The sequence below is a fragment of the Heterodontus francisci genome, chromosome 25 (genome assembly GCF_036365525.1).
Source record: "Heterodontus francisci isolate sHetFra1 chromosome 25, sHetFra1.hap1, whole genome shotgun sequence".
Taxonomy (NCBI): domain Eukaryota; kingdom Metazoa; phylum Chordata; class Chondrichthyes; order Heterodontiformes; family Heterodontidae; genus Heterodontus; species Heterodontus francisci.
The window spans coordinates 16,873,142-16,890,699 of record NC_090395.1 but is presented as its reverse complement, the minus strand read 5'-3'; the positions used below and the strand labels follow the sequence as shown (position 1 = coordinate 16,890,699).

Genomic DNA, 17,558 nt, shown 5'->3' with positions numbered 1-17,558 from the left:
TAATGTGTGTCACCGGGTGATAATGTGTGTCACTGGACGATAATGCGTGTCACCGGGTGATAATGTGTGTCGCCGGGTGATAATGTGTGTCACCGGGTGATAATGTGTGTCACCGGACGATAATGTGTGTCACTGGATGATAATGTGTGTCACTGGACGATAATGTGTGTCACCGGACGATAATGTGTGTCACCGGGTGATAATGTGTGTCACTGGATGATAATGTGTGTCTTTGGACGATAATGTGTGTCACTGGACGATAATGTGTGTCACCGGGTGATAATGTGTGTCACCGGGTGATAATGTGTGTCACCGGACGATAATGTGTGTCACCGGGTGATATTGTGTGTCACCGGACGATAATGTGTGTCACCGGGTGATAATGTGTGTCACCGGGTGATAATGTGTGTCACCGGACGATAATGTGTGTCACCGGGTGATAATGTGTGTCACCGGGTGATAATGTGTGTCACCGGACGATAATGTGTGTCACTGGACGATAATGTGTGTCACCGGGTGATAATGTGTGTCACCGGGTGATAATGTGTGTCACCGGACGATAATGTGTGTCACCGGGTGATAATGTGTGTCACCGGGTGATATTGTGTGTCACCGGACGATAATGTGTGTCACCGGGTGATAATGTGTGTCACCGGGTGATAATGTGTGTCACCGGACGATAATGTGTGTCACTGGACGATAATGTGTGTCACCGGGTGATAATGTGTGTCACCGGGTGATATTGTGTGTCACCAGACGATAATGTGTGTCACCGGGTGATAATGTGTGTCACCGGGTGATAATGTGTGTCACCGGACGATAATGTGTGTCACTGGACGATAATGTGTGTCACCGGGTGATAATGTGTGTCACCGGGTGATAATGTGTGTCACCGGGTGATAATGTGTGTCACCGGGTGATAATGTGTGTCACTGGACGATAATGTGTGTCACCGGGTGATAATGTGTGTCACCGGGTGATAATGTGTGTCACCGGACGATAATGTGTGTCACCGGGTGATATTGTGTGTCACCGGACGATAATGTGTGTCACCGGGTGATAATGTGTGTCACCGGACGATAATGTGTGTCACCGGGTGATATTGTGTGTCACCGGACGATAATGAGTGTCACTGGGTGATAATGTGTATCGCCGGGTGATAATGTGTGTCACCGGGTGATAATGTGTATCACTGGACGATAATGCGCGACACAGGATGATAATGTGTGTCACCGGGTGATAATGTGCGACACAGGATGGTAATGTGTGTCACCGGGTGATAATGTGTGTCACCGGGTGATAATGTGTATCACTGGACGATAATGCGCGACACAGGATGATAATGTGTGTCACCGGGTGATAATGTGCGACACAGGATGATAATGTGTGTCACCGGGTGATAATGTGCGACACAGGATGATAATGTGTATCACCGGGTGATAATGTGTGTCACTGGACGATAATGCGCGACACAGGATGATAATGTGTGTCACCGGGTGATAATGTGTGTCACCGGGTGATAATGTGTGTCACTGGACGATAATGCGTGACATAGGACAATAATGTGTATCGCCGGGTGATAATGTGTGTCACCGGGTGATAATGTGTGTCACCGGACGATAATGTGTGTCACCGGGTGATAATGTGTGTCACTGGACGATAATGCGCGACACAGCACAATAATGTGTATCGCCGGGTGATAATGTGTGTCACCGGACGATAATGTGTGTCACCGGGTGATAATGTGTGTCACTGGACGATAATGCGCGACACATGACAATAATGTGTATCGCCGGGTGATAATGTGTGTCACCGGACGATAATGTGTGTCACCGGGTGATAATGTGTGTCACCGGACGATAATGTGTGACATAGGACAATAATGTGTGTCACCGGGTGATAATGTGTGTCACTGGACGATAATGCGTGACATAGGACAATAATGTGTATCGCCGGGTGATAATGTGTGTCACCGGGTGATAATGTGCGACACAGGATGATAATGTGTATCACCGGGTGATAATGTATGTCACCGGGTGATAATGTGCGACACAGGATGATAATGTGTATCACCGGGTGATAATGTGTGTCACCGGGTGATAATGTGCGACACAGGATGATAATGTGTGTCACCGGGTGATAATGTGTGTCACCGGGTGATAATGTGTGTCACTGGACGATAATGCGCGACACAGGATGATAATGTGTATCACCGGGTGATAATGTGTGTCACCGGACGATAATGCGCGACACAGGATGATAATGTGTATCACCGGGTGATAATGTGTGTCACCGGGTGATAATGTGCGACACAGGATGATAATGTGTGTCACCGGGTGATAATGTGTGTCACTGGACGATAATGCGCGACACAGGATGATAATGTGTATCGCCGGGTGATAATGTGTGTCACCGGACGATAATGCGCGACACAGGATGATAATGTGTATCACCGGGTGATAATGTGTATCACCGGGTGGTAATGTGTGTCACCGGGTGATAATGCGCGACATAGGACGATAATGTGCATCACCGGGTGATCATGTGTGTCACCGGGTGATAATGTGCGTCACTGGACGATAATGTGTGTCACTGGACGATAATGCGAGACATAGGACAATAATGTGTATCGCCGGGTGATAATGTGTGTCACCGGGTGATAATGTGTATCACTGGGTGATAATGTGTGTCACCGGGTGATAATGTGTGTCACTGGACGATAATGTGTGTCACTGGACGATAATGCGTGACATAGGACAATAATGTGTATCGCCGGGCGATAATGTGTGTCACCGGGTGATAATGTGTATCGCCGGGTGATAATGTGTGTCACCGGGTGATAATGTGTATCACTGGACGATAATGCGCGACACAGGATGTTAATGTGTGTCACCGGGTGATAATGTGTGTCACCGGGTGATAAGGTGTGTCACCGGACGATAATGTGTGTCACCGGGTGATAATGTGTGTCACTGGACGATAATGCGCGACACAGGACAATAATGTGTATCGCCGGGCGATAATGTGTGTCACCGGACGATAATGTGTGTCACCGGGTGATAATGTGTGTCACTGGACGATAATGCGTGACATAGGATGATAATGTGTGTCACCGGGTGATAATGCGCGACACAGGATGATAATGTGTGTCACCGGGTGATAATATGCGACACAGGATGATAATGTGTATCACCGGGTGATAATGTGTGTCACCGGGTGATAATGCGCGACACAGGATGATAATGTGTGTCACCGGGTGATAATGTGCGACACAGGATGATAATGTGCATCACCGGGTGATAATGTGTGTCACCGGGTGATAATGTGCGTCACCGGGTGATAATGTGCGTCACCGGGTGATAATGTGTGTCACTGGACGATAATGCGTGACATAGGATGATAATGTGTGTCACCGGGTGATAATGCGCGACACAGGATGATAATGTGTGTCACCGGGTGATAATTTGCGACACAGGATGACAATGTGTATCACCGGGTGATAATGTGTGTCACCGGGTGATAATGTGTGTCACCGGGTGATAATGCGCGACACAGGATGATAATGTGTGTCACCGGGTGATAATGTGCGACACAGGATGACAATGTGTATCACCGGGTGATAATGTGTGTCACAGGATGATAATGTGTGTCACCGGGTGATAATGTGCGACACAGGATGATAATGTGTGTCACAGGATGATAATGTGCGTCACCGGGTGATAATGTGTGTCACCGGGTGATAATGTGCGTCACCGGGTGATAATGTGTGTCACCGGGTGATAATGTGCGTCACCGGGTGATAATGTGTGTCACCGGGTGATAATGTGCGACACAGGATGATAATGTGTATCACCGGGTGATAATGTGTGTCACCGGGTGATAATGTGTGTCAACGGGTGATAATGTGCGACACAGGATGATAATGTGTATCACCGGGTGATAATGTGCGACACAGGATGATAATGTGTATCACCGGGTGATAATGTGTGTCACCGGGTGATAATGTGCGACACAGGATGATAATGTGTATCACCGGGTGATAATGTGTGTCACTGGACGATAATGCGTGACATAGGATGATAATGTGTGTCACCGGGTGATAATGCGCGACACAGGATGATAATGTGTGTCACCGGGTGATAATGTGCGACACAGGATGATAATGTGTATCACCGGGTGATAATGTGTGTCACCGGGTGATAATGTGTGTCACCGGGTGATAATGTGTGTCACTGGACGATAATGCGTGACATAGGATGATAATGTGTGTCACCGGGTGATAATGCGCGACACAGGATGATAATGTGTGTCACCGGGTGATAATGTGCGACACAGGATGATAATGTGTATCACCGGGTGATAATGTGTGTCACCGGGTGATAATGTGCGTCACCGGGTGATAATGTGTGTCACCGGGTGATAATGTGTGTCACCGGGTGATAATGCGCGACACAGGATGATAATGTGTGTCACCGGGTGATAATGTGCGACACAGGATGATAATGTGCGTCACCGGGTGATAATGTGTGTCACCGGGTGATAATGTGCGACACAGGATGATAATGTGTATCACCGGGTGATAATGTGTGTCACCGGGTGATAATGTGTGTCACCGGACGATAATGCGCGACACAGGATGATAATGTGTGTCACCGGGTGATAATGTGCGACACTGTATGATAATGTGCGTCACCGGGTGATAATGTGTGTCACCGGACGATAATGCGCGACACAGGATGATAATGTGTGTCACCGGGTGATATTGTGCGACACAGGATGATAATGTGTATCACCGGGTGATAATGTGTATCACCGGGTGATAATGTGTGTCACCGGGTGATAATGCGCGACATAGGACGATAATGTGCATCACCGGGTGATAATGTGTGTCACCGGGTGATAATGTGTGTCACCGGGTGATAATGTGTGTCACTGGACGATAATGTGTGTCACTGGACGATAATGCGTGACATAGGACAATAATGTGTATCGCCGGGTGATAATGTGTGTCACCGGGTGATAATGTGTGTCACCGGGTGATAATGTGTATCACTGGACGATAATGCGCGACACAGGATGTTAATGTGTGTCACCGGGTGATAATGTGTGTCACCGGGTGATAATGTGTGTCACTGGACGATAATGTTTGTCACCGGGTGATAATGTGTATCACTGGACGATAATGCGCAACACAGGATGATAATGTGTGTCACCGGGTGATAATGTGTGTCACCGGGTGATAATGTGTGTCACTGGACGATAATGCACGACACAGGATGATAATGTGTGTCACCGGGTGATAATGTGTGTCACTGGACGATAATGCGCAACACAGGATGATAATGTGTGTCACCGGGTGATAATGTGTGTCACTGGACGATAATGCACGACACAGGATGATAATGTGTGTCACCGGGTGATAATGTGTGTCACCGGGTGATAATGTGCGTCACCGGGTGATAATGCGCGACACAGGATGATAATGTGTGTCACCGGGTGATAATGTGCGACACAGGATGATAATGTGTGTCACCGGGTGATAATGTGTGTCACCGGGTGATAATGTGTGTCACCGGGTGATAATGTGCGACACAGGATGATAATGTGTGTCACCGGGTGATAATGTGTGTCACTGGACGATAATGTGTGTCACCGGGTGATAATGTGTGTCACTGGACGATAATGTGTGTCACCGGGTGATAATGTGCGACACAGGATGATAATGTGTGTCACCGGGTGATAATGTGTGTCACTGGACGATAATGCGCGACATAGGACGATAATGCGCGACACAGGATGATAATGTGTATCGCCGGGTGATAATGTGTGTCACCGGGTGATAATGTGTGTCACTGGACGATAATGCGCGACACAGGATGATAATGTGTATCGCCGGGTGATAATGTGTGTCACCGGGTGATAATGTGCGTCACTGGACGATAATGTGTGTCACCGGGTGATAATGTGTGTCACCGGGTGATAATGTGTGTCACTGGACGATAATGTGTGTCACCGGGTGATAATGTGTGTCACTGGACGATAATGCGTGACACAGGATGATAATGTGTATCGCCGGGTGATAATGTGTGTCACCGGGTGATAATGTGCGTCACTGGACGATAATGTGTGTCACCGGGTGATAATGTGTGTCACTGGACGATAATGTGTGTCACCGGGTGATAATGTGCGACACAGGATGATAATGTGTGTCACCGGGTGATAATGTGTGTCACCGGGTGATAATGTGTGTCATTGGACGATAATGCGTGACACAGGATGATAATGTGTATCGCCGGGTGATAATGTGTGTCACCGGGTGATAATGTGCGTCACTGGACGATAATGTGTGTCACCGGGTGATAATGTGTGTCACTGGACGATAATGTGTGTCACCGGGTGATAATGTGCGACACAGGATGATAATGTGTGTCACCGGGTGATAATGTGTGTCACCGGGTGATAATGCGCGACACAGGATGATAATGTGTGTCACTGGACGATAATGTGTGTCACCGGGTGATAATGTGCGACACAGGATGATAATGTGTGTCACCGGGTGATAATGTGTGTCACCGGGTGATAATGCGCGACACAGGATGATAATGTGTGTCACTGGACGATAATGCGCGACACAGGATGTTAATGTGTATCGCCGGGTGATAATGTGTGTCACCGGGTGATAATGTGTGTCACCGGGTGATAATGTGTATCACTGGACGATAATGCGCGACACAGGATGTTAATGTGTATCGCCGGGTGATAATGTGTGTCACCGGGTGATAATGTGTGTCACTGGACGATAATGTGTGTCACCGGGTGATAATGTGTGTCACTGGACGATAATGTGTGTCACCGGGAGATAATGTGTGACACGGGATGATAATGTGTGTCACCGGGTGATAATGTGTGTCACTGGACGATAATGCGCGACACAGGATGATAATGTGTGTCACCGGGTGATAATGTGTGTCACCGGGTGATAATGTGCGACACAGGATGATAATGTGTGTCACCGGGTGATAATGTGTGTCACTGGACGATAATGCGCGACACAGGATGATAATGTGTGTCACCGGGTGATAATGTGTGTCACCGGGTGATAATGTGTGTCACTGGACGATAATGCGCGACACAGGATGATAATGTGTTTCACCGGGTGATAATGTGTGTCACTGGACGATAATGCGCGACATAGGACGATAATGTGTATCGCCGGGTGATAATGTGTATCACCGGGTGATAATGTGTGTCACTGGACGATAATGTGTGTCACCGGGTGATAATGTGTGTCACCGGGTGATAATGTGTGTCACTGGACGATAATGCGCGACACAGGATGATAATGTGTGTCACCGGGTGATAATGTGTGTCACTGGACGATAATGCGCGACATAGGACGATAATGTGTATCGCCGGGTGATAATGTGTGTCACCGGGTGATAATGTGTATCACCGGGTGATAATGTGTGTCACTGGACGATAATGTGTATCACCGGGTGATAATGCGCGACACTGGACGATAATGCGTGTCACACAGGAACACAGGACTTAGGAGCAGAAGTAGGCTATTCGGCCCTTTGAGCCTGCTCCGCCATTCGCTAAGATCATGGCTGATCTGGTGTGGTCTCAATTCTACTTTCCTGTCTGTCCCCATCACCCTCGACTTCTTTGTCTGTCGAAATTCTGCATAACTCAGCCTTGAATATTTTCAATGACCAGCCTGCACTGCTTTCCGGAGAAGACAATTCCACAGACTAATGACCTATGAGAAAAAAAAATTCTCCTCATCTCTGTCTTAAAAGGGAGACCTTATTATCGGAACTGGATGATAATGCTTGTCACTGGATGATAATGCGTACTGTACAAAACCTAGAAGAAATTCTTTGCTGAACGACATGCAGTTCTACATTGAATGCTTAAACTTTGATGGTGCAGATGTCATTTGGGACAGCTGAAGTTACATGTTCTCCGAGTCGGGAATCTGCCGAGGAATGTCTCCTTCATACCAACACTTGTCACTATCAGTCTGCTGGGAATGGGGAAATGTGACACCCTCCCAATCTCTCTGCTCAGGAATGTATTTTAGCCAAATGCTCTAATTCAATTACTCGTTAACTCTTCACTTACCAACGGGCTTCTTGATTCGCACTGGTTCTGGGAGGACTGCAATGCCAATGCCACCGTCACCATGAACTGCTTTAACTCGAGCCTGCACCGTGTCTCCTTCAGTCAGATTTTTAATCACCAGGACAGTTTTTGTGGTCACACTCCTGTTAGCAGCGACCCAGGTGTCAGCTTAAAAAAAGGAATCAATAGTTCACCTCAAAGGCTTAGTATAGAAAGCAATGTCCAGATATGTTGGTGAAACCTTAAAGTCTCATAGGTTTAAGGAAGTATGAACATATCCAGGGGATCAGCAACAGCATCAAATAATGGTTACACTTGGCTAGATTTCAGTCACAGGCTACAGTTACTTGCCATATATACAGTTGAAGACTGCAGATACCTATTATATAAATATATAAATAAATAGAGGTATTGAGTACAAAAGAAGGGAGGTCCTGCTGAACCTTTATAAAGCTCTGGTTAGACCCCAACTACAGTATTGTGTCCAGTTCTGGTCACCACACTTTAGAAAGGACGGGAGGGTCCTTGAGCGGGTGCAGAGGAGATTTATCAGAATGGTTCCAGGGATGAGGGATTTTAGTTACAAGGTTAGGTTAGAGAAGCTGGGGTTGTTCTCCCTGGAGCAAAGGAGATTCAGGGGAGATTTGACAGAGGTGTATAAGATTATGACAGGCTTAGATAAGTTAGACAACGTGAAGCTACAAGCCAGGACTACTTGCATGCCAAACTGCATAAGCAACATGCGATAGACAGAGCTAAGCGATCCCATAACCAACGGATCAGTTCTAAGCTCTGCAGTCCTGCCACATCCAGTCGTGAATGGTGGTGGACAATTAAACAACTAACTGGAGGAGGTGGCTCCACAAATATTCCCATCCTCAATGATGGGGGAGCCCAGAAAATCAGTGCAAAAGATAAGGCTGAAGCATTTGCAACAATCTTCAGCCAGAAGTGCTGAGTTGATGCATCTTGGCCTCAGCATCACAGATGCCAGTCTTCAGCCAATTCGATTCACTCCGCGTGATATCAAGAAACGACTGAAGGCACTGGATACTGCAAAGACTATGGGCCCTGACAACATTCCAGCAATAGTACTGAAGACCTGTGCTCCAGAACTTTCCACACCCCTAGCCAAGCTGTTCCAGTATAGCTACAACACTGATATCTACCCTGCAATGTGGAAAATTGCCCAGGTATGTCCTGTACACAAAATTCAGGACAAGTCCAACCCAGCCAATTACCTCCCCGTCAGCCTACTCTCAATCATCAGTAAAGTGATGGAAGGTGTCATTAACAGTGCTATCAAACGGCACTTGTTTTGCAATAACCTGCTCAGTGATGCTCAGTTTGGGTTCCGCCAGGGCCACTCAACTCCTGACCTCATTACAGCCTTGGTTCAACATGGACGAAAGAGCTGAACTCAAGGGATAAGGTGAGAGTGACTGCCCTTGACATCAAGGCAGCATTTCACCAAGTATGGCATCAAGGAGCCCTAGCAAAACTGAAGTCAATGGGAATCAGGGGGAAAACTCTCCACTGGCTGGAGTCATACCTAGCACAAAGAAAGATGGTTGTGGTTGTTGGAGGTCACTCATCTGAGCTCCAGGACATCACTGCAGGAGTTCCTCAAGGTAGTGTCCTAGGCCCAACCATCTTCAGCTGCTTCATCAATGACCTTCCTTCAATCATAAGGTCAGAAGTGGGGATGTTCGCTGATGATTGCACAATGTTCGGCACCATTCGCAACTCCTCAGATACTGAAGCAGTCAATGTAGAAATGCAGCAAGACCTGGACAATATCCAGGCTTGGGTTAATAAGTGGCAAGTAACATTTGTGCCACACAAGTGCCAGGCAATGACCATCTCCAACAAGAGAGAATCGAACCATCTCCCTTTGACATTCAATGGCATTACCATCACTGAATCCCCCGTTTTCAACATCTTGGGAGTTACCCTTGACCAGAAACCGAACAGGAGTAGCCATATAAATACCATGGCTACAAGAGCAGGTCAGAGGCTAGGAATCCTGTGGCAAGTAAGTCACCTCCTGACTCCCCAAAGCCTGTCCACCATCTACAAGGCACAAGTCAGGAATGTGATGGAATACTCTCCACTTGCCTGGATGGGTGCAGCTCCAACAACACTCAAGAAGCTCGACACCATCCAGGACAAAGTAGCCCACTTGATTGGCACCTCATCCACAAACATTCACTCCCTCCACCACCGACGCACAGTGGCAGCAGTGTGTACCATCTACAGGATGCACTGCAGCAACGTACCAAGGCTCCTTAGACAGCATCTTCCAAACCCGCGACCTCTACCACCTAGAAGGACAAGGGCAGCAAATGGTTGGGAACACCACCACCTGCAAGTTCCCCTCCAAGTCACACACCATCCTGACTTGGAACTATATCGCCATTCCTTCACTGTCACTGGGTCAAAATCCTGGAACTCTCTTCCTAACCCACTGTGGGTGTACCTGCATCCCAAGGACTGCAGTGGTTCAAGAAGGCAGCTCACCACCATCTTCTCAAGGGCAAGTAGGGATGAGCAACAAATGCTGTTCTAGCCAGCGAAGCCCACATTGTGTGAATGAATTAAAAAAAATACTCTTGCCTATCAAAAATATATCAATCTCAGTTTTGAAGTTTCAGTTGACCCTCAGCCTCAACAGGTGTTTCGGGGGAGAGAGTTCCTGATTTCCACTGTCTTTTGTGTGAGGAAGTGCTTCCTGACATCACCCCTGAATGGCCTAGTTCTAAATTTTAAGATACTCTTGATCTGGGCTCCCTCAACGGAGGAAATAATTTCTCTCTATTCACCTTATCAACACCATAAATCATCTTTAGCAGCTCAATAAGATCACCCCTTAAATATTATATACTCAAAGAAACATAAGAGCAGGAGTAGGCCATTCAGCCCATCGAGCCTGCCCCACCATTCAATATGATCATGGCTGATCATCCAACTCATTGCCTTTTTCCCCACACTATCCTCATATCCCCTTAAGTCATTTGTATTTAGAAATCTGTCAATCTCTGCTTTAAACATACTCAATGACTGAGCTTCCACAGCCCTCTGGGGGAGAGAATTCCAAAGATTCACAACCCTCTGAGTGAAGAACTTTCTCCTCATCTCTGTCCTAAGTGGCTTCCCCCTTATTTTGAAATTGTGCCCCCTGGTTCTCGACTCCCCAACCAGGGGAAACATCTTAGCTGCATCTACCCTGTCTATCCCTTTAATTATTTTGTAGGTTTCAATGAGATCACCTCTCATTCCTCAAAACTCTAGAGAATACAGGCCCAGTTTCCCCAATCTCTCTTCATAGGACAGTCCCGCCGTCCCAGGAACAAGTCTGGTGAATCTTCGTTGCACTCCCTCTATGGCAATAATATCCTTCCTAAAGTAAGGGGACCAAAACTACACACAGTACTCCAGGTGTGGTCTAACCAAGGTTCTATACAATTGAAGCAAGACTTCACTACTCCTGTACTCAAATATAAGTTTAGTCTATGCAACCTATCCTCATAATTTAACCTTTCTCGCCCCGGAGACATTCTGGTGAATCTGCACTGCAACCCCATTCAAGACCAACATATGCTAGCTGAGGTGTGGTGACCAGAACTGAATGCAGTACACTAGCCAAGGTCTATCAGAGCTTTATACTGTATAACTGTAGTATAACTTACACCTCTTCGTATTCCAGCCACTTGAGATAAAGACCAACATTCCATTCACCTTTAAAATTATATTTTGTACTTGTCCACTAGATTTTAGTGATTTCTCTATTTGAACCTTTAAATCTCTCTGTTCCTCCAGCTCCTCGCTTCTCACCATTAAAAAAATATTCTGATCTATCTTTCTTATATGGAAATGGATGTGCTCACATTCCCCCACATTGAACTCCATTTGTCACAGGTTTGCCCACTCACTGAATCTATCAATGTCTCTTTGCAACCTTTTGCTCCCATTTACACTATTTACTGTGCCACCTAACTTGGTGTCATCAGCAAACTTGGATATACAGCTCTCCTTATAATATAATGCAAGCTGAGGCCATTTACAGATTCCTGGGGGACACCACTAGTCATATCCTGCCAATTTGAGTACATGAGCATTTATTCCTACTGTCTCCTAACTCCTAACCCTACCCATGTCACCAATTCCATGTACCCTCATTTTTCTTTGCAGTCCCTTGTGTGGAACCTTATTGAATCCTTTCTGGAAGTCCATATAAATAACATCCAAAGACATCCCTTCATCCACCATGTTAGTTAGCTCCTCAAAAAATTCAAGTAGGTTCGTTAGACATGGCTTAACCTTTACAAATCCATGCTGGCTCTCTCTGATCTCTGTCCAAATGCTCAGTCATTCTGTCCCTAACAACAGATTCCAGTAACTTCCCAACAACTAATGTCAGACGAATAGACCTATAGTTTCTGAGTTTATCTCTCCTACCCTTTTTCTAATCGCAGGACAATTCCTGAATTAAGAGAGTTTTGGGAGATCCTGACTAACACATCAACAACTTCTTCACATCCTTTTAAAATTCTGGGGTAGAAACTATCAGGTTCTGGATAGCTGTCTATTTTTAATCTTATTAGTTTCTCCATCACCATTGTTTTCCTTATATTAAATCTAGTTAGTTCCTGCCCTTGATTTATTTTTAGTTTTCTCTGTATCTCTAGTATTTTAACCTCATCATCTACTGTGAAGTCTGCCATTTCCTGATTTCCAATTACAATATCATCTGTGTCTGTCATTAAGGGGCCTACATTACCCTTAACCACCCTCTTTCTCTTAATATATTTGTAACAACTTTTCATGTTGTCCTGGATATCCAATTGGAGTTTTTTTTTTCCATTTTCCCTTTTAGCAGCTCTTATCACTTTGTCTGTGTCCCTTTGCTGTTCTTTATATCTCTCCCAGTCTGCTGGAACTCTGCTGTTCTTTGTTTTTGTACAAACTCTTCCTTTTAGTTTTATACTATCTCTCACTTTTCTTGCTGACCAAGATTATTTAATGACACAAGTAGAGTTCTTGCCCTATAGGGGTATTGACAGGTTTTGTATTCTACCAAATACTTTTTTCCCATTGTTCATCTGTAGTTTTATCCAATAATGCTTCTGCCCAATTTATTGTTGTCAATTTCTGTCTCATCCCATCAAAGTTAGCACTACCTAAATCAAAGCCTTGATTTGTAACTCCTTTCTCCCTCTTAAATCTAATATTGAACTCAATCATGTTTTGGTCACTGTTAGCTAGCCATTCCCTTACTGTTAGATTGCTGACTAATTCAGGCTCATTACTCAACACTAAATCTACAACTGGGTCTGGTCTCTTGTTACATACGAACATACGAATTAGGAGCAGGAGTAGGCCACTCGGCCCCTCGAGCCTGCTCCGCCATTCAATAAGTTCATGGCTGAACTGATTACTCCATATTCCCACCTACCCCCGATAACCTTTCATCCCCTTGCTTATCAAGAATCTTGTTGCTTTGGATCCAGGAAACTGTCCTGAATGTACTCAAGAAATTTGCTGCCTTTGGGATGTGAGCTCTTCTGCTTCCCTCAGTCTGTATGAAAATTAAAGTCTCCCATTATAACCATGCTGCTTGTGCCACAAGCTTCTCTGATTTCTGTGTTTTTGCATCCTGCTACTTCATCACTGTTATCAGCAGGTCTGTAGATAACTTTCACCAAAGGATTACATCTATCGCTGTGTGTCAATCGTACCGAGAGTTTCCACTGCCTGCTCACTCTTACTGATATCCCCTCTTTCTAAAGCTGTAATGGTGTCCTTGATCAAGACTGCCATACCTCCCCCTTTTCCAATTCCCCTGTCTTTTCGAGAGACCTATATCCTGCAGTATTTATCTCCCCTTCATGCCCAGCTTGGAGCCAAGTCTTAGTGATTGCCAAGACATCACATCCTTGAAACTGAATCTGTTCTTCTAAATCAGTTGTTTTATTCCTTATGCTATGTGCATTAGTTATATAGAACTCTTCATTGGATAACGGACCCAACTCTGCCTGTTGCCCTGATGCTCTTTTTCTCTCTTGCTGTATATACAGTCACAGACTGGAGACAGGTAGTCACGAAACTTGGACAAATGGAGACTCTTAACGTAAATCAAATTCTAATCTGAATCAACACGCATTCACATGTACACACAAAGCAATGTACACTCACACTCACACTCACACTCACACACACTCTCACTCAATCAATGGTACTCTATTTCTAACTGATCTCTCAGTGAGTGCTGCTGAACAAACTTACACCCATGGGTGAATGAATGTAACTCGGTTTATGGACAAAAGATCATTGTAATTTCTGGTGCAGTAATATTTCTAATTGCAGCTAATTTTCTGGATCTCAGCTAATGATGTGATTGTTTATTTAAATGTTTGTCCTTCATTTCTGAGAGAGGTCGGGACCCAAAGTTATGGGATGACTCAGGCGGGGTGTGCAGATCAAACAGTTTGAGATCTCTACTTTTTCTCCGCACTCTCCTCAATCAGCTTCTAAAAGTAGCGAGTGACATCTTTAACGCATTAACTGCACCAGGGTTCTGAGTCAGAGCTTCGAGCAAAGGCTTTGTCAGCAGTCTAAAAATATGGGATCCATGTCTGTGATGGATTCTGTGTTATTACAAACAGACTGACCACCCTAACCTCAACTCCATCCAGCCCCCACCCAACCCCAACACAATCCAACTCCCAGCCTAACCCCAAAACATCCATCGCCCGCCCAAACTCTCCTTCCACCACTGAACCCCAATAACCTCCACCTCCCACCCAAACCCCAAACCCTCCATCTCACATCCTAACCCCAACACCCTCCATAGAGTCATAGAGTTATACAGCACAGAAACAGGCCCTTCGGCCCATCGTGTCTGTGCTGGCCATCAAGCACCTAACTATTCTAATCCCATTTTCCAGCACTTGGCCCGTAGCCGTGTATGCTATGGCATTTCAAGTGCTCATCTAAATACTTCTTAAATGTTGTGAGGGTTCCTGCCTCTACCACCTCTTCAGGCAGTGTGTTCCAGATTCCAACCACCATCAGTGAAAACATTTTCCTCAAATCCCTTCTAAACCTCCTGCCCCTTACCTTAAATCTATGCCCCCTGGTTATTGACCCCTCCGCTAAGGGAAAAAGTTTCTTCATATTTAACCTATCAATGCCCCTCATAATTTTGTATACCTCAATCAGGTCCCCCCTCAGCCTTCTCTGCTCTAAGGAAAACAACCCGAGCATATCCAGTCTCTCTTCATTGCTGAAATGCTCCAGCCCAGGCAACATCCTGGTAAATCTCCTCTGCACCCTCTCCAGTGCAATCACATCCTTCCTATAGTGTGGTGCTCAGAACTGTACACAGTACTCCAGCTGTGGCCTAACCAGCATTTTATACAGCTCCATCATAACCTCCCAGCTCTTATATTCTATGCCTCGGCTAATAAAGGCAAGTATCCCATATGCCTTCCTAACCACCTTATCTACCTGTGCTGCTGCCTTCAGTGATCTTCAATGTCCCTCTGACCTTCTGTCCTTCCTAGGGTCCTATCATCCATTGTATATTCCTTTGCCTTGTTAATCCTCCCAAAATGCATCACCTCACACTTCTCAGGATTAAATTCCATTTGCCACTGCTCTGCCCATCTTACCAGCCCATCTATATCATCCTGTAATCTAAGGCTTTCCAACACCACCAATTTTCGTGTCATCTGCAAACTTACTGATCATACCTCCAATATTCTCGTCTAAATCATTAATGTAAACTACAAACAGCAAGGATCCCAGCACTGATCCCTGTGGTACACCACTGGATCATCTCACAGCCTAACCCCAACTCTCTCCATCGCTCACCCAAACCCTTCATCTGCCACCGAACCCCAACTCCCTCCACCTCCCACCTTAGCCCCAAACGCTCCATCTCCCACCCTAACCCCAACTCTCTCCATCTCCCACCCTAACCTCAACTGCCTTCAGCACCCACCCTAACCTCAACTCCCTCCATCGCCCACCCTACCCCCAACTCCCTCCATCACCCACCCTAACCTCAACTGCCTCAGCACCCACCCTAACCTCAACTCCCTCCATCGCCCACCCTACCCCCAACTCCCTCCATCGCCCACCCTAACCTCAACTGCCTCAGCACCTATGCTAAACTCCAGCACCCAGGCTAACTTACAGCCTGTTATGCTGGCTGATCTCAATGCAAATAGCCAATGTGAACATGTGCCGAGCAGACACTATCAATGTCAGTTCATACAGAGGGAATGAGGAGGTGTCACTCACTGCTTTCCTTGCGGTATTCCACAATGTATCCTGCCAACCCAGCAAGGCCAATGTACTTGGGTGGGTTCCAGTTCAGGGTCAGTGAGGTGCCAGTCACATCCTCCACAGCCAGGTCCATAGGCTGCCCGTCAGGCACTGCATAAGGACATGATAATCACAGAGGGTCAGGGAGTTCAATCCATCAGGCAATAGCTCATTGTTCTGTTCGACTTACAGATAGATAGATTAAGGCAGAGATAGAGATTTAGGGGCAGCAAACTAAAGCTACATGAAGGGATCATTCTAGATTATTTGATCTCACAACAACAAAGTCACAGCAGATAGAAATATGGGGATATATGGATACATAGCCAAGTTAGAGCTACATATAGAGAGATATAAAACGAATAGAGAGATATAGTGAAATTAGTGGATAAACAAATAGGGATGGAGATAGATAGATACCGTTAAAGTGAGAGATAGATACAGTTATATTGAGAAATAGAAAGAGTAATGACGGATGGATATAGCTCCACATTTACAGGTAGTGACGGACCGACAGGGACTCGGTTCCGATCGCCTACCCGCCACTTACTTACCTTCTTTACGGATCTCTGGTTCTGCTGGCGGTGCGGGAGGCATGGCTGCAGAGTCCGGGGAGGTGAGGGGCTGCAGAGTCCGGGGAGGTGAGGGGCTGCAGAGTCCGGGTAGTGTCCGGAGTGGGGCTGGAGAGGCGAGTGACCGCTTTATATGGAGAGCGGGCGGGAGGACCGCCCCCAGACACAGAGCAGCAAGCGGGAACCAGTGGGCAACAGGCACCGCCCGGTAAGAGGCTGGCCCACCCTCACCCTCTTCAACCTCACCCCCACCTTCACCCACCCTCACCCCATCCCACCCTCACCCCCTCACCCTCTTCAACCTCACCCCCACCTTCACCCACCCTCACCCCATCCCACCCTCACCCCCTCACCCTCTTCAACCTCACCCCCACCTTCACCCACCCTCACCCCATCCCACCCTCACCCCCTCACCCTCTTCAACCTCACCCCCACCTTCACCCACCCTCACCCCATCCTCACCCCCACCCTCATCCCATCCTCACCCTCATCCCATCCTCACCCTCACCCACCCCCTCACCCTCCACA

The 17,558-nt window shown here is 46.6% G+C and overlaps 1 protein-coding gene across 1 annotated transcript in view; it reads right to left on the bottom strand.

Annotated features, from left to right (window-relative positions):
• mybpha (myosin binding protein Ha) overlaps nt 1–17,145 on the bottom strand; it is a 278,659-nt gene extending 261,514 nt beyond the window's left edge. Inside the window, exons 1-3 of the mRNA XM_068057618.1 lie at nt 17,013–17,145; nt 16,435–16,569; nt 8,128–8,295 (exon numbers count right to left, since the gene is read on the bottom strand). Coding sequence (XP_067913719.1) covers nt 8,128–8,295; nt 16,435–16,569; nt 17,013–17,055 — 346 coding nt within the window. The 5' untranslated portion in view covers nt 17,056–17,145. The remainder of the gene's footprint in view (nt 1–8,127; nt 8,296–16,434; nt 16,570–17,012) is intronic.
• Nucleotides 17,146–17,558: the final 413 nt, after the last annotated feature.